At 41.2% G+C, this 27,466-nt stretch overlaps 1 protein-coding gene across 1 annotated transcript in view; it reads right to left on the bottom strand.

Moving 5' to 3' along the window:
* The window catches only part of DENND6A (DENN domain containing 6A), a 118,120-nt gene that overhangs the window by 73,018 nt on the left and 17,636 nt on the right, over positions 1-27,466 (bottom strand). Inside the window, exons 2-6 of the mRNA XM_073592245.1 lie at positions 20,096-20,134; positions 16,704-16,746; positions 15,102-15,214; positions 7,859-7,939; positions 5,870-5,975 (exon numbers count right to left, since the gene is read on the bottom strand). Of these exons, the coding sequence (XP_073448346.1) occupies positions 5,870-5,975; positions 7,859-7,939; positions 15,102-15,214; positions 16,704-16,746; positions 20,096-20,134 (382 nt within the window). The remainder of the gene's footprint in view (positions 1-5,869; positions 5,976-7,858; positions 7,940-15,101; positions 15,215-16,703; positions 16,747-20,095; positions 20,135-27,466) is intronic.

Raw genomic sequence — 27,466 nt, 5'->3', positions numbered from 1 at the left:
AGAAATTGTATTAATACATCCCGGGCCACTGCCCCTGCAGCTAAAGGAGGTAGCAGGTAGCAGTTGGAGGCAGTTAAACCGTAGGGTTCTACCAGCCCCCAACCTCACATGTGAATAAGCCCTAATGCTATCCAGTAAACTCAGCAACTGTACTGAAGTCAGAGTTCACTTAAATGAAGAAATTGGAGACAATGTCTACAAAGAAAGTCACATGGTGGAACACTCGGTTGAGCATTAACCGCTTGCCGCCCATGTAATGTGATATGATGTCGCAGACTTTGAGCGGTGATATCTGAATGTTGCCTGCAGCTACAGGCATCATTCAGATATTGTCTTTTAGAGCCGGCGATTCCCTTTACCATAAAAGCGATCATAGCGGCTGCTCAACAGCTTGATTGTTCTTATAGGCAGCGAAAGGGGACATCCACTCCCTTCCGGTGCTTCTCCAGGCTCACCCCTGCCATCGGCGAACCAGAGTAGGAGCCGACCATCCCTGGCTGCTGACCATAGAGATTTCTGGTGGGCCAGATGGTCCCCAGAGTTTCTATGATTGTTTGAAGGCTGGGTGCAATGTTATGATGTCACGCCCGGCCTCAGCATTTGAAAAAATGCCGCCGCCTCGTCTGGGAACTGGGATTTTTTTTTTTTTTTTTTCAATTTCATGCTTCCCAGCCTAGAGGTGAGATCTGAGGACTTATTGACCCCAGATCTCACTATAAAGAGGACCTGTCGAGCACTATTCCTATTACAAGGGATGTTTACATTCCTTGTACTAGGAATAAAAGTGATAAAAAAAAAAAAAAATTTTAATTTAAAAAGAAAGTGTCAAAATAAAAAAATTAACAATAAAAAATAAAATTTAAAAGCGCCCCTGCCTACAACAACATATGTATACGGCATTCAAACCACACGTGAGGTATCGCCGCGAAGGTTAGAGCGAGAGGAATAATTCTAGCACTAGTCCTCCTCTGTAACTCAAAACATGTCACCTGTAAAAGAAACTTAAAGTGTCGCCTATGGGGATTTTTAAATACCGAGGTTTGGAGCCATTTTACGAGTGTGTGCAATGACATGTTAGGTATCTATTTACTCGGTGTAACATCATCTTTCACATTATACAAAAAAAGTGGGCTAATTTTAGGATTTTGTTTTATTTTAATGCATGAAACTGTTTTTTTTTTTCCCCAAAAAAAGCGCGTTTGAAAAATTGCTGTGCAGATACCGTGTGAGATAATACGTTTCAACGACCGCCATCTTATTCTCTAGGGTCTCTGCTAAAAAAAAACCCCATATATAATGTTTGGGGGTTCTGTGTAATTTTCTAGCTAAAAAATTATGATTTTTACATGTAGGAGAGAAATGTCAGAATTGGCCTGGGTAGCAAGTGGTTAAAAGAACACAGCTTTAATGTGAAATTTAGCAAATTACAAAATAGACATGGTCTAAAAACAGGACTGGCAGCTGTACACACGCACATACATGCTTGTATGTGCGTTTTCGTAAGTGTGTATTCAGTTGCCAGTCCTGTTTTTAGACATTGATTGGGTGAAAGTAATCACAATATTTTTTGTAATTTGCAAAGTGGTTTTCTTTTAATGCTCAACCGAGCGTTTCACTATGTGACTTTCTTTGTAGATCTTGTGTCTTCAATTTCTACATGTATGCCCTTGTCACGTGGACCGAACTAAAATACGTTTTTGATAATTATGTACCGATTGGTGGTGTTGTAGACACAACTAAGACAACAATCTATGTATTGCTTGTCGTCTCAATTTTTCAATACCGTGTTTAGATCTGGGGAATAATTTTACGCTCTATGTTATTAGAGTTCACTTAACCACTTCCTGACCAGGCCATTTTTTGCGATACAGCACTATCGCTTTAACGGACAATTGCGGGTCATGCGTCGTTGTACCCAAATTAAATTGATGTCCTTTTTCTCAAATCGCCTTTCAGGACAACCTTGAAGAGAGCGCAGCTTCGCCCATTTTCCAGGAAGCACATGCAGCTTTTAAATCCCTCCTCTTCCACCATGGCTTCAGTTATTGTGTTTCCTCTGCCATGGTGGAAGCGCATGCTGGAACCAGGGACCTGCGCTCTCTCCAAGGTGGAGGGAGATGGCTTACCTTAAAGTGTGTCTGCCTGGAGTGCAGTGACCATCCCAGCCATGGGACATGGGGGTGCTGGAGGATGCAATGGATAAAAGAGCGGACTCCCTCTTGAAAAAAGCGTGAGATTCCACATCATCCAGCCTCAAACCTGCTATGGCTTCCACAGAAGTCGCAAGGAATCTAGAATGCTGGGTAGAGAAGCTGAAGAGACACGTAGAGGTGGGTACATCAAGGAAAGAACTTTTGGAGTCCTTTCCATGGATACTGAATGCAGTAAAATACATGGCTGATGGATCAGCCGAATCAGTAAAGATGTCAGCAAGGTCGTCAGCACTGGTGAATTCAGCCAGACGTGCCGTCTGGCTAAAAACTTGGTCTGGTGAAACAGCTTCCAAGATAAAATTATGTGGCCTACCTTTTTCAGGTGATCTTCTTTTTGGTCCAGACCTTGAAATGGTCTTGGACAGGACAGCTGACAAGAAAAAGGCTTTCCCTTCCAAAAAGACATAACCGATCAAGAAAAATTTTTGTGGTGTTCAACAGCCCCACAAAAATAGAGATCAAGACCAGAAGAACCGTTGGGTCTCCCAAAGGGGTAAGGGAAGGGAAGAGGAGGAGTTCTCTTCAGATACCCACCTGGACGACTTCTTGTTTTTTGCAGACTCCAAAGAACAGGTCTTGACAAATCTTCAGGCATCTCAGGCTCACCTCAAGAACTTGGGGTGGCTCCTGAATCTAGAAAAATAAAATCTAGAACCATCGCAGGAGATGAAGTTCCTGGGTTATATGATAAACTCAGTGCTTCAAAAAGTTTTTCTGCCACAAGAGAAGATGGAGAAGATTCTGTCTGCAGCGAGACAGATTCAAACCAATCTCTTAGTTTCAGTCCAATCAACCATGACCATTTTAGGACTTCTCACAGCGTTGATCCCAGCCATATAGTGGGACAGATTACATTCCAGACCTCTCCAGATTAGTATCTTAGAAAAACAGGTCAGGCTCACCTCAAACTTAAAACGGGTGCTCTGGTGGTGGAGTAATTCAACCAACCTGGCAAGAGGTCTCTCCTGGGTTTTTCCCCTGGACAAGCCTCTAACAACAGACGTGAGTTATTGGGGTTGGGGTGCCCACCTGGACGGCCAAACCTCTCAGAGGGCCTGGTCCAAAGCAGAAGCCCAAAGTCCACAAATTGGCAGGAACTGAAGGCCATTTTTCTCGGTCTTCTAGCTTTTTAACAAGCAGTAAAGGGACATCATGTACAGGTTCTCTCGAACAATACAACTGCAGTAGCTTATGTTGTGAAACAAGGGGGAACCAGGAGCCGAGGACTCCTGGAGCTGGCCAGAACAAAATGTGGCCTCGTGGTCAGCAGTTCATCTAAAGGGATCCCAGAATCTACTTGCAGGCCTATTAAGCAGAAGGAGAGTGGTGGAAGCAGAGTGGAGTCTGAGCCAAGAAGTCTTCTTGATGATCTTCGAAGCTTGATGGCAAACTCAAAGAGATCTGTTCGCGAGCCAACAGAACTCGAAAGCACAGAAGTTTTTCTCACTCCACCGAGAAGACCGGGCAGTAGGCATCCGTGGCACTAGCAGCTGTGCTATTCTTTTGCCCCCTTCCCCCTGATCCTAAGGAAATTCAGGGAGGAAAATACCAAGCTGATCCTGGTCACTCCCTTCTGGCCAAAAAGATCCTGGTTCACGACATTACTAAACCTGGCCGCAAAAACCTCCATGGAAGCTGCCGCCCAGAAAGGACCTGCTAACACAGTGGTCAGCAAACCATCCGGAAGCAGACCGGTTACATCTAACTGCTTGGTTTTTGAAGAAGACCTCCTAAAGGCCAAGGGACGGTCTGATAAATTAGTGAAGACCCTACTTTCCAGTAGGAAGGAAGTAACTCGGGCCAGATACCTGAAAGTTTGGAAAAAGTTAAATTCCTGGTGCACTTCCAAAGGCCTCCGGGTCAAAAATTTAGTGTCAATCTTACAATTTCTCCATGACGGAATGGAGAAGGGGCTGGCAGCCAGCACCCTAAAAACCCAGGTGGTGGCTCTATCAGTTTTTTTTCGAGAAGACTCTTATCCAGAGAGGTCTTAATTTCAAGATTTTTTTAGGGCACGTCCACGGAATAGGCCAGTATTCCTTAAAGTTTTCCCAGTTGGGATTTGTCTGTTTTACAGGGTCTCACGGGAGCTCCGTTTGAACCCTTACAGGAAGCATCCTTAAAACGCTTAGTTCTTAAAAAAATGTTCTGGTAGCCATCACGTCGGCAAGAAGAGTCAGCGAGCTTCAGGCCCTAGCGGTCACAGAACCCTTTCTAAAGGTTTTTCAGACCAGGTAATCATTCTAATGGATCCAGCATTTCTATCTAAGGTTTCTTCAACTTTTCACCGTTCACAAGAAATAGTCTTGCCCACTTTCTCTTCAGCTCCTGCCAGGAGGAGAAGAAGCTTTCCACACACTGGATGTGAGGAGATGCCTGCTACACTTTCTAACAGTATCCAAAGAATTTAGAAAATCAAATGCTCTCTTTGTGATATTCTCAGGTTCACATAAAGGAAAAAGCTTAGAAAAAGCTTCCAACAGCAATCTGGGGAGGTGGCTTAAATGGGCAATGGTGGAGGCCTAAAAAGCTAAGGGAAAAATACCCCCCTCAGGTATTGCTGCTCATTCTACGAGATCAACGGCAGTTTCCTGGGCCAAAAGGGCTGGTGCTACACTTGAAAAAATATGCAAGGTTGCCAACATGGTCCAATTTCTCGCCATTTCTCCAAAATTATAGGTTGGACCTACTGTCCCCCGCAGATCAAGAATTGGCAGGAAGGTACTGCAGGCAGTAGTCTCACTCCTCTTATGTATTATATTTAGGTCCTTCTGGATCATTTATTGTGTCTAGTTTATATTATCTAAGCTCCATTTTTCCTTTTGCAAATATTTTATCATATTTTCAATAAATGTATATATTTTTTAAACTGTGGCCTTTTGGTCCTTTGTCCATATTGTCCATAATAGTCCCGTATCTCAGGAGGGTTCTCTTGTCACATATATGAACACAGCATTATTTTACATCCATGTGCATAAAGTTCTGCCCAATCCTAAAGGGCAGAAGGAACAAGCTACATAGAGAAGACTATAAAATCAGTGCCATGTTTTCACTGTAGCAGGCTTTCATCTTCCAGGATACCAACTATGTCACTGACACTTTCTCAACCCATTTTCATTGTGCCAGCATGGGAACTCCTCCCTGTTCCCAAATGCCAGCACTTATGTCATTAAAGTTCAGCTTAAAACTAACTCTAAATCTAGTCTTAGAATGTTGCTGCGATTAATCTATCTTGACATGTAAAGAAAATAAATAAATGAAAAAATAAAATTAAAAAAATCGCTATACATACTTATTCTGAAGCCGCTTCGGTCTCACACTGAGCTGTCAGCAACAGCTTTGGTATGTGGGAGTGTGCAGAAGAGGCAGCCAACAACGGAAGCGCCATAGTAACTCTATGGCTGACATAACTTCCCATTCATTTGCAAGCCGTTGTCGGCTGTCTCCTGCACACAGCATCCGCCTCTGTGGTATTTAGAGCGATTTTTGCTTTATAGGGTTAGATAGGTTAGTCTTAGAATGTGGCTGCAAGTAGATTTAGAGAGAGCTACTTTAATGCACTGTGGAAAAATCGAGGGACGGTCATGTTCTTTCCTCTTACCCAGCAATAAAGTTTATTTAAAGGAAGTCTAGAGTCAGTATGATCAGAGACTTACCTGCTTCCAAGCACGGGTCACTTCTTTCAAAATACTCAGGGGCGATCTGCTTCACCACAGTGTTAAAGAAGTTTATGTATGGCAGTTTGCTGATCAGCACTAAGGACTGAAAAAAAAAAAAATAATAATTTTCCTTTATAAATTTAGAAATACCAAAGTGATTGTGATGAAATTTGAAACAATCTTTAAAGTGGTTGTAAAGCCTACTGTGCTGCATGTGTCCTCCCTTAGCGTCTTTATACTTACCAGAGCCCGATCCAGCGGTGTGCTGGATCTGTCCCTCCTCACTACACAGATGGATAGCAGGGAGTGCAATTGGCTCCCACTGCGGTCAATCAAATTCTGTGACGAGGAAGCAGGGGTGAGGCCGAACCACACGTCTGTGTCAATAGACGTAGGCAAGGCGGCGAGTCTGCATGAGTGTTCCCAAAGGAAGCCGCTTCGCTTAATGTTACTTTAAAAAAAGAGAAGAGAACAGAGGCCAAAAAAAAAGCAGCATTTTCAAGGTTTTTTTTTTTTTTTTCCTGTATAGCCTGTCCTCAGTTCTATCTGTGTGCATACGCAGCTACCATTGCATCGGTGGCACATTCACTGTGTGCCAGGATGACTGATGCACAAGAGTGATGTAATCCTATGGCAGCCAATGAAGACAGCTGAAGAGTGGCACCCAGAAAAAGATGCCGGTGCCAGCGAGCGATGGGGACCGTTGAAGGAAAGGCAGGTTGAGCTCAGCTTTAAATTTAATTTCCAGGGAGGTACTTGAGAAGTGTCCCTTTTCCTGGTGGCTGCTCTCTTCGCTAAAATCTTCAGTCCTCTAAACCCCCCATACCCCCACAGTAATCATCAGGGGCTGTAAGGCTTAATATGAGCTGCTGGACCTGTCAAATGCACCTGTAAGAGGAGTGCCAACTATGTCTGCCCTTCACCCCCCTCCTCCATTCACAAAAGCTGTATTCTAGCTTCCCGGAAAAGCATTTTAATAATGGAGGAGGTGTACCTTTCATTCATCTGCCCATCCTACTGCCCAGCACAGCCCAATGCAAATAGTGTGAATGGGTCCTAAAAGGAATTAATATACAAAATACTATACGGTACACTAGAACAGTAATGAAAGCGATTGTAAAGGCTAAGATATATTTTTAAAATAACAAAACATGGTATACTTGCCAGCTCTGTGCAATGGTATTGCACAGAACGCCCCTGAACCTCCTCTTTCGGGGTTCCCCTGTAGGTACCCTTGGTTACGCCTCTTCTCCATGTGCCACCATAGGAAGCAGCTTCCTATGGGGACACAAGTGCATGCTCACTCCCGAGCCACGGTGTGTGCATCCATAGACAAACATAGTGTGGTTTAACCCCGCCCCCTGCTCTCTGCTCACAGGATTTGACAGACAGCAGCAGAAGCCAATGGCTTCCACTTCTGCCTCTCTGTCCTATGAATGCAGGGAGAGAGCTTCTAGAGATGGGCACAGCATTGGATCGACTGAGGATTCAGGTAAGTATAAGGGAGGAAGAGAGTGCAATACAAATACTGGGACATTTTGTTACCCTAATACAGGGAACGCAATAGGGTAAAACATATCTTGGCTTTAGAACCATTGTAACTATACACAGTTATCTAATTAGAACCCTTTTGGTAATGAAGGTCCTTTAACCTACTCATAGAAGACAGAGAAAAGCATAGCAGCACTAAAAGCCATCATTATGTCAAAGTAGTAAATCCAATAGAGATACAAGTTTGCATCATGCTATGTATATTAGAGTCTTTCAGAAAGCAGACAGTGATCTGTATTGGTGAACTTAACCAAATTAACTTTTTTAGGTCTAGTTACAGAAAACAAACACACATAACAAAGGTTTCAGAAGTTTTGAGAGCTGCCGCAGAGCACCCATTTATACTCAGACCGCTGACAGCGAGATGTGAGTCGGGGTTAATTGCACCCGCAGCCAGAGATCGGCGTTTGATGCAGCTGTCACGTTCTTAATTACCTTTTGAAAATATCCTCTTTTTAATGTCTTGTCCCGGACTTGTCGAAAATATACGTAACCATAGAAACAGGATGGATCTTTCTGTTAAAAAGACAGATATATATGAATTAAAGTCTTCAGGCAAAAAAAATCAATATGTCTTTTTATATAACAAAATTTTAGAAGCCTTGTTTTTTCTCTCTGACATTTTCAGAGGTATTTGACGATGAATCGCTTTTAAAATAAAGAAGTTATTTGTTCAGCTGCACTTTGGACCAAATGCAGAGAACTTAGAACACAATCTTTAACTGCTTCAATACAGGGCGCTTTCACCCCCTTCTTGCCCAGGCCAATTTTCAGTGCTGTCACACTTTAAATGACAAAAGCGCGGTCATGCAACACTTTACCCAAATTAAATTTTCTTCTCACAAATAGAGCTTTCTTTTAGTGATATTTAATCAGTCTAATGCAGCATCCTTAAAATCGCTAGACACACTCAATCAAAAATAAAGTATGTCATAAGCTGGACATACATGGCTTGAATCGCATCAGGAACTGGCTGAAATTCGCTTTGTGTGTGTGTGTGTGTGGGGGGGGGGGTCCTGTTGGCCCCTCCTGTCCAACATCCTTTGATTGACAAAAAGAAAAAGCCAGGCAGAAATTGTTGACCAGTGGCTGCACCCAATCAGATGCCACTGCGGTTTAGGTATTTTGACAGGCGGCAATGGCTGTCAGAATATAATAGGCTAGCAGGGGGGAATTCGTCCATCCTGCAACCTTCATAAGCTAAAACAAAAATGTGTATGGGTAGCTCTACCGGGGTGAAGAGCAAGCCAACTGGTCCAGCCCACCTCCTCTCACCTCTCACGGGAAGGGGCAAAAGCTGGGAGGAGGTGTGTCAGCTCTAAACACTACTGGGAAGTATTGACATTTGCATATGAAAGCACTGTGGTAGAGAACTTAAAAATTGCTCAAGAAGGCTTTCAAAAATTAGGACAACTACAGTGGATATAAAAAGTCTACACACCCCTGTTAAAATGTTAGGTTTCTGAGATGTAAAAAAAAAAAATTAGACAACGATAAATAATTGCAGAACTTTTTCCACCTTTTATATCACCTATAAACTGTACAACTCAGTTGAACAACAAACTGAATTCTTTTAGGTGGAGGGAAGTAAAACTAAAATAATATGGTTGCATAGGTGTACACACCCTTAAACTAATACTTTGTTGAAGCACTTTTTGATTTTATTACAGCACTCAGTTTTTTTGGGGTATGAATTTATCAGCATGGCACATCTTGACTTGGCAATATTTGCCCACTCTTCTTTGCAAAAACACTCCAAATCTGTCAGATTGCGAGGGCATCTCCTGTGCACAGCACTCTTCAGATCACCCCACAGATATTCAATCATTACAGGTCTGGGCTCCGGCTGGGCCTTTCCAAAACTTTAGTCTTCTTCTGGTGAAACCATTCCTTTGTTGATTTGGATGTATGCTGTGGGTCGTTGTCATGCTGAAAGATGAAGTTCCTCTTCATGTTCAGCTTTCTAGCAGAAGCCTGAAGGTTTTGTGCCAATATTGACTGGTATTTGGAACTGTTCATAATTCCCTCTACCTTAAATAAGGCCCCTGTTCCAGCTGAAGAAAAACAGCCACAAATTATGATGCTGCCACCACCATGTTTCACTGTGGTTATGGTGTTCTTTTTGTGATGTGCAGTGTTGTTTTTGCGCCAAACAAATCTTTTGCAATTGTGGCCAAAAAGTTCAACCTTGGTTTCATCAGACCATAACACATTTTCCCACATGCTTTTGGGAGACTTCAGATGTGTTTTTGCAAAATTTAGCCTGGCTTGGATGTTCTTCTTTGTAAGAAAAGGCTAACGTCTGGTCACTCTACCCCATAGCCCAGACATATGAAGAATACGGGAGATTGTTGTCATATGTACCACACAGCCAGTACTTGCCAGATATTCCTGCAGCTTATTTAATGTTGCTGTATTCCTCTTGGCAGCCTCCCTGACAAGTTTTCTTCTTGCCTTTTCATTAATTTTGGAGTAACATCCAGTTCTTGGTAATGTCACTGTTGTGCCATATTTTCTCCGCTTGATGACTGTCTTCAATGTGTTCCATGGTATATCCAATGCCTTGGAAATTCTTTTGTACCCTTCCCCTGACTGATACCTTTTAACAATGAGATTCCTCTGATGTTTTGGAAGTTCTCTGCGGACCATGACTTTTGCTGTAGGATGCGACTAAGAAAATGTCAGGAAAAACCTACTAGAACAGCTGAACTTTATTTGTGGTTAATCAGAAGCACTTTAAAATGATGGCAGGTGTGCACTGACTCCTATTTAACATGTGTTTGAATGTGAGGGTGTGCACACTTATGCAACCACATTATTTTAGTTTTTTATTTTTACGTCCCCCCCCCCCCCCCAAAAGATTTCAGTTTGTTTTTCAACTGAGTTGTACAGGTCACATTAAAAAGGTGGAAAAAGTTCTAAAATGATTTATCTTTGTCTCATTTTTTTACATCACAGAAACATGACATTTTAACAACGGAGTGCAGACTTTTTGTATCCACTGTAGATGCCCACATATTAGCCCTGGGGCCAGTTTATTAACTTTACCACAATGGCAGGTATGCTTTTAAGGTGAACCTATGGCCAATTTATACACATATTACCACCAAGCAATAAGCAAGCTACAAAACAAGCCACATTGAGCTCTGTATCTACAGGCACTTTGGAGTAATTTATCCTCAAAGCTGACAAGAAAAGCACTAGAGTCTTTCAAATTGAATATCTCGGCACTTGCTTTACTCTTCCAGAGCTTCTGCTATGCGTTTACAGTACCTCATAAATTTAAAGGGCTGCTTAGTCCACCTCTGAAAATGGAAGTAGGGAGAGAATAGCTGGTCAGGTGAAGGCTGAGGATGAATTGCTCCACAGTGCCTGCAGCTACAAAAAGGTCAGTGAGGGCATGTTTTAAAGATCATATACAGTTTGTTAAGGATATGTAAATGTATAAATGTCTATAGCCTGGCCACGGTTAGACTTAAAAGCACACCTTTCAGTAATTTAATGTTAATATTTTTTGCCCAAAGGATAAAATATAGGCACCTGCCAGAATTTGGCTATCACTGGCTTTCAGATATCAACCATTTTCTATTCAATTTGACATTTTCTTACCATAGCGCTCATGGTTTTGTGGGCTTCTAGTGTGCTCAGATACACATATAAAGGAACATGGGGGCTATCTGCTCCTAAATCATGCTGGTAGTTTTGGAAATGTAATTTTATGTAACACAGGAGTGGATGCTTGCAAAAAATAGCTCACAGGTCAAGTTTATTAAAACAGGCACGAGCCAAAAATACTGAAAGCACCAACAGCAAACCTCAGTACTGTATGCACATCATTCCACGTTGCAATGCAGACAACCCAATGGGAGACACCACATTCCACTGGGGGATGAGGTGTGAGCTTGCTACTGCTCAAAGTTTTGATTAGTGCTCCCCTAAAGTTTGCTAGGAGAAGCTACATGGCTGCTATCACATTATGAGTTTAGATTGCTACATTTGAACATACTGCATCTGTTTAATGTAAATTTGCTCTGTACAGTTGTTAACTTTAAAAGAACACCAAGCTATGTAAACAGCATGTTACAGATAAAAAATTGTTTTAAAACACTGAATGATTTCCTTACAATGAAAAAGAAAAAAGTTACTTTGTAGTTCAGTAATTTTACATCGCCTGGAGCATTAAACAGCTTTAATCAGTTTCTGTTAAAACCTGAACTCCAGGTAGATATCAAATTGTATATTCCTTTACAAATCATTAAAAGTATTTCTCACCAGTATAAGTACCTGAATCTGACTTTATATCCAACTCCTACATCCTCTGCATAGCAGAGGGAATGGCAGTGCTTGGAGCAGACCAAGCTCTACTGTACTGCACTGTGCTGTAAATGTAATACTAGGAGCTTGCCATTAGGAAGAGAAAACAGAATGATTAAAGGCATACCCCAATCAGCTTTCTAATGCTCCTTCACTGCCCAATCAGCAAGTTGGAGGTAAACTGGGGACCAGACAGCTTTGCTTACAGTGTGTCAGGTTTAGGGAATATACCGTACCTTTAGCGGAATGGAAATATCGTCAATTAGGGAGTTTCTTCAATAAAATAAAGCTTTTAGTAAGACCTTTGAAATCACTCACCATATTTGAAAAGCAGTGTGTACAATTGTCGGACGCTAGACATTTGCTGTCACAAATGTATAGAGTGATTCTTAGTGGGCAGGAAGGGACGGTTCCCTATTTTGTTAGAGAATGGGAGAGGGAACTGGGCCAGGCGTTGACAAATACGCAAATTAAAAAGATGATTATACTAACTTACTCCACATCTATAAGCTCAAGGGTGCAGGAAACGGCATATACATTTTTGACAAGATGGTACAGGACCCAAGTCAAACTATCACAGATGTTTTCAACAACAGATGATCGGTGCTGGAGAGGGCACATTTCTCCATCTGTGGTGGACATGTCCTGTAATCAAACCATTTTGGGTGTCAGTTGCCCCATGGATTGAGAAATTGACCTTTGGACCCCTGGAGTTTAAACCTTTACACTATTTATTCCATGGGATGCCTGGGTCTATTAAAGTATATCGGAAAGGCTTAACTCTGCACTTATTAAATGCAGCGAAATTATTAATACCTAAATATTGGAGACAGACCCAATGTCCCACATTAATAGAACGGAGGAATGAAGTCAACTCAATAATGGAAGCGGAGAGATGGGTCCATGTAGTGAAGGATCAACAAGGGAAATTTGAAAAGACCTGGGCGGGGTTGGTATATTATGCTACAGAGATAGGTTGGGGGGGGGGGGAGTACAGTTGAATAGGAGAGAGTAGACATGGTACAGTCCCTAGGAACCTACATAATATAAGAGGTTGACACAGAAAGTGAATTGTGAATAATTGAACACTGATCCTATATATTTATATATGTGTAGGGGGTGGAGGGTTTAAATTAAATTTTCCGTTCCTTTTTTTATTTTTTTCCTCTTTCTCTTTCTCCCGAAGGAGAGTGTGTTGATCGGGGGTACCTTATATTCACAGTGTGGTCTTATTTTTTTTTTTTTTTTGGTTGTTGTATCTCAATGATGGCCTCTTAGTTAATTGACAAGTTTTTTTTTTGAAATATAAGGCTAAGTAGGGCCTCTTACACAATTTGATAATTACTAATATAGGTATTCTGAATGCTACACCGCCCTCTATTCAAAGATACCTCCACTGCGCCACTAAATGAAGTGAAACTAGATACAAATGTGATTATGTGAACAATCTCATAAAATCTCCTCAATAATATAAAATATACACACACACACACACACACACACACACACACACACACACACAGTGCCTTGCAAAAGTATTCACCCCCTTGGCATTTTTCGTGTTTTGTTGCTTCACAGCCTGGAATTAACATGGATTGTTTGAGGTTTTGCATCATTTAATTTACAGAACATGCCCACAACTTTGAAGATTTTTTTTTTTTTTTTATTGTGAAGCAAACAACAAATAGGACAAAATAACAGAAAAAGTCAATGTGCATAACTATTCACCCCCCCTAAAGTCAATACTTTGTAGAGCCACCTTTTGCGGCTATCACAGCTCCAAGTCACTTTGGATAAGTCTCTATGAGCTTGTCACATCTTACCACTGGGATTTTTGCCCATTCTTCCTCCAAAACTGCTCCAGCTCCTTCAAGTTGGATGGTTTGCACTTGTGAACGGCAATCTTTAAGTCTTACCACAGATTTTCTATTGGATTGAGGTCTGGGCTTTGACTAGGCCATTCCAACACATTTACATGTTTCTCCTTAAACCACTCAAGTGTTGCTTTAGCAGTGTGTTTGGGGTCATTGTCCTGCTGGAAGGTGAACCTCCATCCTAGCCTCAAATTACACACAGAGTGGTACAGGTTTTGCTCAAGAAAATGACTGTATTTAGCACCATCCATCTTTCCCTTATCTCTGACCAGTTTCCCAGTCCAGACTGCAGAAGAACATCCCCACAGCATGATGCTGCCACCACCATGTTTCACTGTGGGGATGGTGTTCTTTGGGTGATGTGATGTGTTGGGTTGGGTTTGCGCCAAACATAGCGTTTTCTTTGATGGCCAATCCAATTTTAGTCTCATCAGACCAGAGCACCTTCCTCCATACATTTTGGGAATCTCCCACATGCCTTTTCGCAAACTCAAAACATGCCATTTTTTTGCTGAAAGTAATGGCTTTCTTCTGGCCACTCTGCCATAAAGCCCAACTCTATGGAGCGTACGGCTTATTTTCGTCCTATGTACAGATACTCCAGTCTCTGCTGTGGAACTCTGCAGCTCTTCCAGGGTTACCTTAGGTCTCTGTGCTACCTCTCTGATTAATGCCCTCCTTGCCCGGTCCATGAGTTTTGGTGTGCGGCCGTCTCTTAGCAGGTTTGCTATTGTGCCACTTTCTTTCCATTTGGTTATGATAGATTTGATGGTGCTCCTAGGGATCATCAAAGATTTGGATATTTTTTTAGAACCTAACCCTGACTTGCACTTCTCAACAACATTGTTCCTCACTTGTTTGGAGAGTTCCTTGGTCTTAATGGCAGTGTTTGGTTAGTGGTGCCTCTTGCTTAGGTGTTGCAGCCTTTGGGGCCTTTCAAAAAAGGTGTGTATATTTAATGACAGACCATGCGACACTTAGACTGCACACACGTGGACATCATTTCACTAATTATGCGACTCCTGAAGGTAAGTTGCACCAGAGTTTTTTTATGGGCTTCATAACAAAGGGGGTGAATACATACTCGCATGCCAATTATTTTTTAATTTCTGAAATAAGTTCTATGTATATATTTTTCTTCACCAACGTAGACTATTGTGTTCTGATCCATCACATATAATTCAGATTAAAAAAACATTGAACTAAAAGCTGTAATGTAACAAAATAGGTAAAAAGCCAAGGGGGCTGAATACTTTTGCAAGGCACTATCTATCTATCTATCTATCTATCTATCTATCTATCTATCTATCTATCTATCTATCTATCTATCTATCTATCTATCTATCTATATATATATATATATATATATATATATATACACACACACACACACTGTATATGCATATACACACACACACACTTTAAATGTATACGTATATTTGCCGACCCGGAACTTAGTTTATTTTAGTTTAGTCTATAAGCTGCCAAACCTTTAAAAAAACTGGCGAATCTCGGTCCATCTGATCCAAGACACAATGCAGGGATGACTTCCTGCCTGTCGACTGACGGAACCTGAAGCAGAACTGAGTGTCCCCCAGGCAGCCTGGAAACGAGAGCCAAAAGCAAACAGATGAGCTCACTCAAATCAATCACTGTCACAATTTCTCTGGAGAACAGAAACACTGCGAGTACCAGGAAGTGGAGCTGCACACATTATCTAGACACCAAATAAAAACACAGGATCAATATTTATATGCCAAATTACGGTCTGCACTTCAAAGCCACAGAAATGTTCCAGTGACCTTTCTTACTTTGAGTCCATGATACGCTCAGGAGAGCTACAAGCAAACCACTACATGTTTATACAGCAATACCTTTCCCACAGTATGACATCATTACCTTCATGAAATGCTGATGACCCTTTATATAAAATAGGAATGGGAAAGTCAAAAAGAAAGGATGTTTTTCCAGTTTATTTTATTGTAAAAACATTGTGCCTCAATTAATAATGCTTCATAGAAATAACCTCCAGCCATTATTACTTTTTAACCACTTGACCTCCGGAACATAGCCCCCCCCTTAATGACTAGGCCACTTTTTGCAATATGGCAACTGACAATTGCGCAGTCATGCAACACTGTACCCAAATAAAATTTGTCATTTTTTCCCCCACAAATAGAGCTTTCTTTTGGTGGTATTTGATCACCACTGCGTTTTTTATTTTTTGCACTATAAACGAAAAAAAAAAAAAAAAAAGACCGTCAATTTTGAAAAAAAAAAAAAAATGTTTTTACGTTCTGCTATCAAACATATATAAAAAAAAAAAAAAAAATATATATATATATATATATATATATATATATATATATATATATATATATATTTTTTTTTTAGTTTCTTCATAAATTTGGACCAATATATATTCTGCTACATGTTTTTGGTAATCAGCGACTGCAATATTGCAGTATATTATATACGCACACATGTGATCCGGCGCACAGCTGCCACCCTGTAGCTGTAAAACTGCTATAAGGCGGTCACTAAGTGGTTAAAGTAGGAGTAAATCAAAAGTACTTTAAAAAGTGATATTAAAAGGCAAGTTTCAAAAACAAACATGTTATACTTAACTGCTCTGTGCAAGGTTTTGCAAAGAACAGCGCCGATCCTCCTCTTCTGAGGTCCTCCTGCTGGTGCTCTTGGCCCCTCCTTCCTGCCAAGTGCCCTCAGAGCCAACCGCTTGCGGTGGGGGAACTCAAGCATGCTTGCTCCCGAGCTGCTGCTCTGCATATCCATTCACACATAAAGCTGCGGCTCGGCCCAGCCCCCTCTCTCTCCTCATTGGCTTACTGGTTTTGATTGACAGTAGCGGAAGCCATTGGCTTTCTCAACCAATGAGGAAGGAGAGTCCTCGAACAGCTGAGGCTTTCGTGCACATCGCTGGATCACGATATGGCTCAGGTAAGTATTAAGGGGGTGCTGCACACAGAGGGCATTTAGAACCAGTATAAAAAAGGTTGTAAAAGAGGCTGCCAAAACTTTGGAAAATAGAAATTACCTGGCTGAAAATTAAAAGAAACAAAAAGTCCAGTTACCTGAATTGGAGTCCGGAAATGACAGGTAGCAGATGCTGGTTTTCTGTAAATTAAAATAAAGACACACTGGTAAGTAAGGTGTAATATCACGTACAAGATGGGGAGGCGATGTACAAGGTGATCTTAAAGGATAACTAAAAGCAAGAACAAAAATATAATATATTGCAGCATCATTTTCAGCAAATACAAAAACTACCTGTTGATGTTGCCAGATGTGCACTTGTGCAGTGCCCTTATTAACAGTTCATGTGAGCTGCACCGAATACATCTCCCTTCCTAGCTAACTGTTCTGCCCCATGTGAAGGAGATGAAGGCCACATTCACATCTAAGCATTCTTTAAAACATGCGTTTCCACGGACATTCAAGAAACACACAAAAAACGTGCGTCGCACTTGTAGTGTCATGCATTAATGACCCCCCAAACGCAGCAAGCAGAGGCACATTTTAGTGCGTTTCAAAACGCACAACAAATGTGTCAAAGCGTGTGGTTAAGAAAAACAGATTCCTCCTCTCCCCTGAACTTCAGGTTTTTGCCGCCTCGGCATGCTGTTCGTGTGCAGTTTCCTGACTACATCGTTCTCGAACCACACTCTGCTGAAAAGCATCTTATAGCCCATAACATAGACGGGACACTCTCCTCCATTTATCTTAAACTAACCTGTGCAGGTAGTGCTGGGGCAGGGAGGACGTTCCAGGCTTGGCAACAAGACATACCCAGCCTGACAGATGAGGACTGGACTGAGATCCACCACCAATATATCCCCCTTATGATGTCAGCTAGGAATCGCTTCATACAGCTAAAATTCCTTCATAGGATAAATTACACCCCACAGAGGCTATTATTCTTCGTACATAGATGTCTCATGCCCACGATTTCGAGGAGAGGTGGAGAATCCTGTTCATATGGTATGGTCCTGCCCGTTACTTAAGGACTTTTGCCAAGCAGTGGTTGCTGACATTACTACGATCAGTGTGGTGTCTCTTAAAGTGACACTAATGTTTAATTTTTTAATTTTTTTTTTTTCACAATAACATTTTTTTTTTTTTTCTAAATAACAAACATGTCATACTTACCTCCACTATGCAGCTCGTTTTACACAGAGTGGCCCCGAACCTCGTCTTTTGGGGTCCCTCGGGGGCTCTCTCGGCTCCTACCCACTTCAGAAGCGCTCTCCCGGGGGGGGTTACCTTGCGGGCGCGCTCCCCGAATCCAGCATGCAGGACTCGGCCCCACCCCCCGCGTCATTAGATTTGATTGACTGCAGCGGGAGCCAATGGCTGCGCTGCTATCAATCTATCCAATCAACAGCCGAGAACCCCTGACAGAGAGACGGCACTTCCCCATGGGACGAGTTCGAGGGGTCAGGTAAGTAAAACTGGGGGGGGCTGGTCACTGTCAGGTGTTTTTTCACCTTAATGCTTACGAAGCATTAAGGTGAAAAAACACTTACCTTTACAACCCCTTTAAACTTGATCCCATGGCTTTTTTGCTGGGGATGACAGATTCTCTATCCACTAATATGCATACTAAAATGTTTATATTCTATGCTGCATATTATGCTAGGAAAACTATATTGATTGGCTGGAAGGCACCAGATCCTCCCATGATCTCTACATGGAAAGCAAAGGTGAATGCTACTTTGCCAATGTACAAGCTGACATATATGGGGTGCAACTGCCCTAAAAAGTTCCATAAAATTTGGTCGGCCTGGGTGGAGGCCAGGCATCTTGCAGTGTAGTCTCATACCAGGACTTTTCCCACCCATTCCCCTAACCCCCCCCCACTCCCCCTGGTTTGACATAACACTGTACCCTGTCTTCTCTCCAATCCTTGCAAATGTTAAGTTAAGATATATTCTTATTTTAAATGTTCTGGATCCAGAAGTTTACAATATTCTTGCTTCACATGTTTTTCTATACGTGTTATTTTGCTTACTTTAAGCATATGTTGAAAAGATATTATTGGATGCTGTACATTTTGCTTTTAGTACTGTTATTATCCACAATCCACATGTACACTGCTGTTTTATACCAATAAATATTTCTTCTGTTAAACCCCCCCCCCCCCCCCCCAAAAAAAATGCGGTTAAAAAAAAAACCGAGGGAAGCTCAATGCCCAAAAAAGGTACATAAGCTTCTTTGGTGCATTTGTTGCGCATAGGGCAGCCCACTGAAATGGTTGGGCTGCCCTATGTATGGATCGCAAAGACGTGCATTCACAAGATACTAGGTGTAAATCTAGCCAAAGAAAAATGGACGTGATTGTAGTCCATATCAGGACAGCAGTCTAGCGTGACAACGATGGCTCCTTGCACAGACACAATGGAGGAGTGACATATCCACCCAGGGACAGTTTGATATTTGCAGGATCAACAGGCAGAAATAAAAGAAAAAGGTGCTTCAAAAAAAAAAAAAAAAAAAAAAAAAAAAACACAACATAAAATTTAATCATCAAAGAACTAGTAAGTTACAACATATTACATTTTGGGTTTTGGATACACTTTAAGTATACTATATATGTGATTGCTTAGTGAACTCGAAGATTAGATTTGGTAAACCACAATTTTTACTATAACAATAAGTACCAAAGTGTCATGATCTTTTTCCAGAATTAGGAAGTCGCTGCCCTCAGTAGACATTATTAAAAAGATTAAATTATAGCCATATACACATAGATTTAATCGGATCCTCCATACATGCAATATAGCGCAGATGGAGGAATCTGCAGAACCAGCTACTGTATTCTGACAACAGCTTCCGGCAGCTTTCAGAATACCCAAACAGCATCTGCATCCAATCGGGTGCAGCCGCTGTTTAGTTGCAACTCTCTGTCCACCTGTTTCGATTTTTCAGTCAACAAATGTCAAGGAGGAAGGGCCAACCAGGTCATGCACAAAGTAAATACTGAACAACTCATCAAGAACTGCCGGAAGTTGCTCAGTCCATGGCCAATTTAAGCTTAGTTCAGGTAATTGTTTTAACTGTGTTTGACAAGCCTGGAGTAGATAAAGCCACTAAAGCCAGCCATACATGGGTCAAAATCTTAATTAGGAATTTTCATTTGAATTTTGCACCATTAGTGGGCCGCAGCAAATTCCTAATTAATGATGGGAGAATCGTGCGAAAATGTAATTGCGCATGAGCTGTGACCTGGAAAGAAAAGAAGATTCCCGGCCATAAAATTAATTTTCTGTAGCAACACGAGATGAAATTGAAGGCTTGGTTGGTGGAATATCAAAATCAATGGTGGCACCATCAGATTACAAAACAAAATTTCTGATTTTCTAAAGAAAATTAACTTGGAATTCAACCATGTATGGCCTGCATAAAGTACAATTAGTCTTTAACAAAGAAACCAAGTGACACCTACCCATCATTTTACATCACTTACCTCTTTGTCAGTTAGCTTGGCATGTGGAGGATACAAAGCCTTTGGGGAAAAAAAAGATGAGAAAAAAAAAAATGGTGCTTTAGTACAAGATAAATACAACATGATTTAAAAAGGTACACTAAAAGATAAAAGATAGCAATAAAAAACGAAATATATGCTATATGCATATTGAAACAAACATATTATAGCCTATCTAAACCTAAAGGACCAAAAGAAAATACAGTACATATGGAAAGTATTCACAGCGCTTCACTTTTTCCACATTTTTTTTATGTTACAGCCTTATTCCAAAATGGATTAAATTCATGATTTTCCTAAAAATTTTACAAAAAATACCCCAGAATGACAACTTGAAAGAAGTATTTTTGCAAATGAATGAAAAAATGATATATAGATATCTCTCATGTACATAAATATTCCCAGCCTTTGCAATGACACTCAAAATTGAGCTCTTGTACATCTTGTTTGCACTGATCATCCTTGAGATGTTTCTACAACTTGAAAACTGAGTGTTCGGAGGAGAAGGGCCTAATCAGGGAGGTGACCAAGAACCCGATGGTCACTCTGACAGAGCTCCAGTGTTTATCTGTGGAGAGAGGAGAACCTTCCAAAAGAACAACCATCTCTGCAGCACTCCACCAGTCAGGACTGTATGGTAGAGTTGGTTGGTAAGTAGGCTTGGGTTTTTTCCTGGGCATTTCCCAGGCCTTGTTGTTACCTGTTTTAGCCTTCCAATGCAGCTTACTGCGATAGCCAGCTATAGATGAGGGTGGTGGCAAGTTTTTTCATTATCACGTTGGTGTTTGTATTGGTCCAGCAACGCACTAACACCTTTGCAGCCATTGTGTTATTTGCTGGGTGTTTGGTGTGCTCCTGTACCTTTAAGAAGGGGTAGGCTCTCCTTCAGTCCACCTGCCCTCATTTATCCATCAGAATGCATGTGTCTCCACTGTGGGGACACTTATATTTTAGTGTTAGGACCACAGATACCAGGGTGCCTTGAAGTCCGCAAATGCGTGCGGACTAAACCCCTGTTTTTAACGCCTACTGTTAGACAGGTTAAGTCGGTTGTCTGCAAGCTGGTTGGTAAGTAGGCTTGGTTTTTTCCTGGGCAATCCCCAGGCCTTGTTGTTACCTGTATGGTAGAGTGGCCAGACAGAAGCCACTTCTCAGTAAAAGGCACATGACAACCCCCCTGGAGTTTGCCAAAAGGCACCAGAAGGACTCTGACCATGAGAAACAAAATTCTCTGGCTTGATGAAACAAAGATTGAACTCTTTGGCTTGAATGGCAAGTGTCCTGTCTGGAGGAAACCAGTCACTCCACATCACCTGGCCAATACTATCCCTGCAGTAAAGCATGGTGATGGCAGCATTATGCTGTGGGGATATTTTTGAGTGGCAGGAACCAGGAGACTAGTCAAAATCTGGGGAAAAATTAATGTAGACACATCCATGATGAAAACTTGCTCCAGAGCGCTCTGGACCTCAGACTGGGGTGAAGGTTCATCTTCCAACAGGACAAATACCCTAAGTGCACTGCTAAGATAACAAAGGAGTAGCTATGGGACAACTCTGTGAATGTTCTTGAGTGGCCCAGCCAGAGCCCAGACTTGAACCTGATTGAACATCTCTGGAGAGAGATCTGAAAATGGCTGTGCACCAAAGCTTCTTATCCAACCTGATGGAGCTTGAGAGGTCCTGCAAAGAAGAATGAAAGAAACTGCCCAAAAATAGGTGTGCCAAGCTTGTAGCATCATACTCAAAAAGACTTGAGGCTGTAATTTGTGCCAAAGGTTTTTATTATTTTTTTATTTGTAATAAATTTGCAAAGACTTCAAACAAACGTCTTTCACTGTATAAGGTATTTACTGGCAGAAAAAAAATGTTTTACTATTCAAAAGTTAAAACAACAAGGGCAGAAGATTTAATAGATGGAAAGTTGAATAAATTACTGAAGGTCCCCTTTAAGGTCCTTACACATGGCTTTTACACTGCAGAGTGCGATGCTTAATCCTAGTTATTATAGACAGTAAAGTTCTTCTAGAGACTTGAATATGCAAGCCTATTGTTTGAGCTCATCTGCAATTACTATGCAGATATACAAATCAAAGAGCTATGAAACAAAACTGGAGTTTGTATGGATACTGTTCTGGCCCTCGTTGCAAGTTCCCCAAGAATACAGTTAGATTTCTGGTCACTGGCAGTTTTTGGTATATTTTTATTTCTTAACTGTTTCTTTTTCCCACAGATGTAAAACAGAGATATTAACCACTGTGGCTCATGCACTTGCAGAACCCTTATGGACCAAAGGAAACTTTAAATTGTTAAAAAAAAAAAATATGCCAAAAATATTTAATATTCTATGCAAAAGTCACTGGGGGTAAGTAATATTCTCTAATAATTACGTTTTTTGTATAGACCTATATATCCACACATCTGACCTGAGAGCTGACATTCACTCAGTGGTCAGATAAATAAACCTTTGAGGAGTTAATGGACAATGCTGATTTTTGTCTTCTTTCTAGCCTGTGTTGTTGATAGTGGCATAAGATGCAACCCAACAACCATCCCACCAACCTCACGAAGTTGACAGCAGCAGGAGGACCCAATGGGCAAGCTAGTAGTTTGGTGTGTGGAGGAGCTGAAGAGGCAATCACCAATACTGATGCCAGGGCCAGAGGGAAGGGATGGATTTTGAAATGTTTCTGACTCTGATGCCATTTTGCTAAGGTCCCTACTGCCCCTCCTGGGAGATATTCCTTATGACAAGCGGCATCAGGCACAAAGTGACCTATACACACACACAGACACATCACATGACCACTTACTAGGAGGGATGTTCCTTGCCAAGGCTTTAACCGTAAGCCAAGGGCTTCACTCGACAAACTACCTTGGATTCTGCACAGGAGTACAAATATTTTATGTCCCCCCAATGGTTCGAGGCCTATACCAACATTTCCACCCAATCCCACCTCTTAGTTATCATTCATTCCCAAAATCACCTTTCGTCTCTTCCTCCAAGACACCACATCCTCTATTGATTATTCACAAAATCCTTCCACCTACCTTGGTTCCCCTTATGAGGATTTGTAAATATGTTTAGTCTTTTATTTATTTTTTACCTGTTTTTGCAAAGAATTATTATATACATACATACACACACACACACACACACACACACACACACACACACTAAGGAAAGGCCCGTCCAGACCCAAAGCATACTGCAAAAAATAGGAAGAGATAGCCAGCTGCCATACCTCAACTGGCCCAAGTGGTTAGCAGGTAAAAGCAGCCTCAGCTCTATTCATTCAGCCCACAACTCCAACAGGTTTTGCCCAGTCCTTGGGGCTTAATCATGGAAAGGGTTCCGATGAAGGGGTCCTGAATAGCTCCAAAACTTTGCTAACTATTGTAACAATGTGATCGCTGATTAAAAAACTTTGAAACCATTCTGGAGATCCTTGGTGACATTTTTTTGTTGTGAGACCCCCAAGTCATGCGACATGTGAAATCGCATTTTAGTCAATGAGAGCTGTCTTAATTAGCACTACTGAAATCGCTCCGACTTTAGAACAGGTTCCTGTACTACTTCAAGGCGACTTCCACCCGACTTGTGCCCACAGACTTTAATGGACACTGCCTCCAAGTCAGATCCTCATCTAGATTGATGTGATTTGGATCCCACATTACAGGATGATTACACAGGCATTCCCTAAGGCTGCTTCAAAGTCGTGCCGAAGTCGCCTGGCAAAGTTGCACTGTAGGTCGCGGCAGTGTGAACCGAGCCTCAATGCTGAAGGTTGCACTTGTGCTCAATATAATGCCCATAAACTGGCTTTTACCAGGAGAGGATCAGAAAAGCCGCAAAGCAAGGAATAAAGAAAGAAGGGTTAGCCTTTTCATTTCAATGTGGTTTCATTAGAGAAACTAATACAGGTATTTAAAGGGATTGTAAACCCTCACCATGAAAAATAACTCATTCAGTTTAAAATAGAAATGAATGTCAAAAGATTAGTGTAGAGATATAAAAAAAATTATAAATACAGTTTTTTGCGTATTTTTTTTTTATAATCACATTCCCTCTGTTCTCAGCTGCATAAGTGGTAGAGGAGGAGACACAGCAGTTAATTGATCCTCCCAGTGAATGGCTGTGCTGAAAGAGGGGGGTTCATGACAAGTTTAGTGATCAAAAAAGATCAGACTGAGTTCTCAGAATAGCTAGAGAACTGACCGCGCAGTGCTCTCCTGCTTAGTGTGGTCAGTTTTTAATAATAAAGCAGAGGGACCAGCCGGAACACCGGAGATTTCACACAAATGAAGCAATACAAAGAGAACAGAATACCTTTTCATACAAGTACATGGTTTAGCAGGCACATATCAGTAACATGAAATCTTGGGTTTACATTTTCTTTAAACATGTATATAAGGACCTGCATTTAACATTTTAATGTTTATGGGAGTTCTTTAAAGTGAGTCCACAGTGAATTCATAATGAGCTGCCCAACCGATCGCTCCTCACCGTACAAAGGTTTGCATTGCAATGTACATTGAGGTGGTAATGGGCCCTTACTATGAAAAAGTGACAGGTAGAACACAATTCAGTGCTGTGCAGAAAGCCTTCCTCCTCTCTCAAAGCGCTCTCCTAGCATGAGACGGCAAATGTAGAATTGGCAGAGAATCCAGTCTGCTGGCTCAGCACAGAACAAAGGTCTCTAGAGATATTCCAGCAACATCCTTTCTCATTTTCCCAGCCATAAATAACCTGCCACCGGCTCCAAGATTACATAATGTGGTACAGGTGAAAGTCCGCAGACAGGAACGATAGTGTGATCACACTTCATCTACGTACAGGGCAGATCACAATTTTCACTTAAGGAATGGTAACATGATCTGTTTGCTGAGGCTATAAAAAAATCATTTCATTTTACTGAATGGCAATAAAGTGTGAAAGGATGTGCTTTTTATTGCAGTTTAAGATGCAAAGTAAGACACTCATAAATCAAACCATAAAAAGTAATTTCTAATGTAAAAATGCAAAGTTATTCAGCTATGGCTTAAAGTGCAGCTAAAGGCAAAACTTTTTTTTTTTTTTCCCCATTTTGTATACTCCTGTCAGTTTTTATTTGCCATGTGTGTTCCCATAGGGGAGATTTTGCTTCACTTCCTGTCCCAGAACCAAAACCAGAGAGGGAAATCTCTTGAAAGTGAGAGACTCCTGGGGTGTCACCAGAACTAGTGTCCCCACTGGAAGATTTCCCTCCATTACTATTCCGGTGTCAATGCAAAATTTGTAATTTTCTTTTACTTTTAATGTGAACTGTAATCAGGACAATGGAGAAGGTGAATCTCCCTAATGGAGGCACAGATAGCAAGAAAAAAAACTGACAGGCGTTCTCCACTCTATCAAAAAAAATAAAATAAAGTTTTGCCTTTAGATAACCACTTGCCCTCCAGAAGATCCAACCCCCCCCCCATTCATGACCGGGCTATTTTTTTTGCTTTTTGGGACTGCGTTACTATAACTGACAAATGTGCGGTCATGCACGCTGTACACAAATGGAATATATATAACTTTTCCCCACAAATAGAGCTTTCTTTTGGTGGTATTTGATCACCACTGGGTTATTTATTTTTTGCTCTATAAAAAAAAAAAAACGCAAAAAGACAAGAAAGTCTAAAAAAAAATAAAAAAACTGTATATATATTTTTTTTACTTTTGGCTATAAAACATATCCAATAGAAAATTTTTTTTTAAAAATCTAATTTTATCATAAATTTAGGCCAATATGTATTCTGCTACATATTTTTGGTAAAAGAGAAAAAAAAAAGCCCAATAAAACGTATATTAATTGGGTTACGCAAACATAGAGTCTACAAACTATGGGCTATATAATGAAATTGGCAGTGATCAGCGACTTATAGCGGGGCTGTGATAGTATGGCGGGTAGTCTGACACTGACACTTTGTGGGAACCAGTGAAACCAATACAGTGATCTGTGCTAATAATATGCACTGTCACTGTACTAATAACACTGGCTGGGAAGGGGTTAACATCTAGGACGATCAAAGGGTTAAATGAGTGCCTAACAGTGCTTGGTGTGTTTAATGTGAAGTACTTTTCCTAAGGGATGTGCTTGTTTATATTCCCTGCTTTGCAGGGTAACAAAAACCAGCACATCCCTGCTGACAGGACAGAGCTCTGTATTGTGTACATTGACAGAGCTTTGTCCTGTCACCCTCTTCACCAATCAGCGGGTGTCGGGAGTCAATCATTGGCCGGTGTTCTATCGGATAGTGCCCGCTATCGAGAGGTGCTCAAGCCGCACTGTGCATGCGCAGCACGCCCCCTACCCTGAAGTGCTGGATCACGTTCTAGGTACAGGAGAGCCACTCTGGCACTGTACTCATACGTGAGGCAGTCTGAAAGCGGTTATACTTTAAAACAGCTTGATGGTCTATCAAAAGTAATTCTTTTGCTGTTGGACCAATAGTCAAAATCTCAAACTTTATCTCCAACCATAATCGCACTGCACGGAATTCATAAAAGAGAAAACAAGTGGCAAAATACTTCTCTTTCTTGAATAAACCATGCATCGGGCTCAGTCCAGCAGATAATCATAAGACTAATGTCAAGCCATAAAGTCTATGCCAAAGAGGCTGGGAAAGTGACCGAGCTGGCCAATCAGCGCCTCTACCTAAAGACTGACTCCACATCCTACTAGCTGGTCCAGAAGGCTTAAATGATTGTAGTTAAAGTGGTACTGAACTCATATTTACAAAAAACGCTGACAGGCAGGGTTTTAATAACAGAAAAGACCTGCTCTATGTACACTACACATCCCATAGTCCATAGTTCCTGCTCCATCCCCAGAGGGAGAAGAAGAGGGTGGCGACGCTCTAACTTACAGTGGGACCATGGAGAACGAATCTAGCCACCCCTCTAACAGGTAGTCAGATCACAGCAGCAAAAAAAAAAAAAAATTGGAGATCTGGTAGAGCCTGAAAAGTAATAGAAGGGAGTTTTCCAGAGTTAAGAATACATACTTTATTAGAACATATTTTTTAACCACTTAAGGATCAGCCTTGTTTTGGATTTTAGGTGTTTACATGTTTAAAACAGGTTTTTTGCTAGAAAATTACTTAGAAAAAAAAACATATATAATGTTTGGGGGTTCTAACACCCTAGAGAATAAAATGGTGGTAGTTGCAATACTTTTTTTTGCACCGTATTTGCGCAGCGGTCTTATAAGCGCACTTTTTTTTGGAAAAAATGCACTTTTTTGAATAAAAAAAAAATAAGACAACAGTAAAGTTAGCCCAATTTTTTTTATATTGTGAAATATAATGTTACGCCAAGTAAATTGAT

The sequence above is a fragment of the Aquarana catesbeiana genome, linkage group LG07, assembly GCF_042186555.1.
Source record: "Aquarana catesbeiana isolate 2022-GZ linkage group LG07, ASM4218655v1, whole genome shotgun sequence".
NCBI lineage: Eukaryota > Metazoa > Chordata > Amphibia > Anura > Ranidae > Aquarana > Aquarana catesbeiana.
This window is presented reverse-complemented; position numbering and strand designations above follow the sequence as displayed.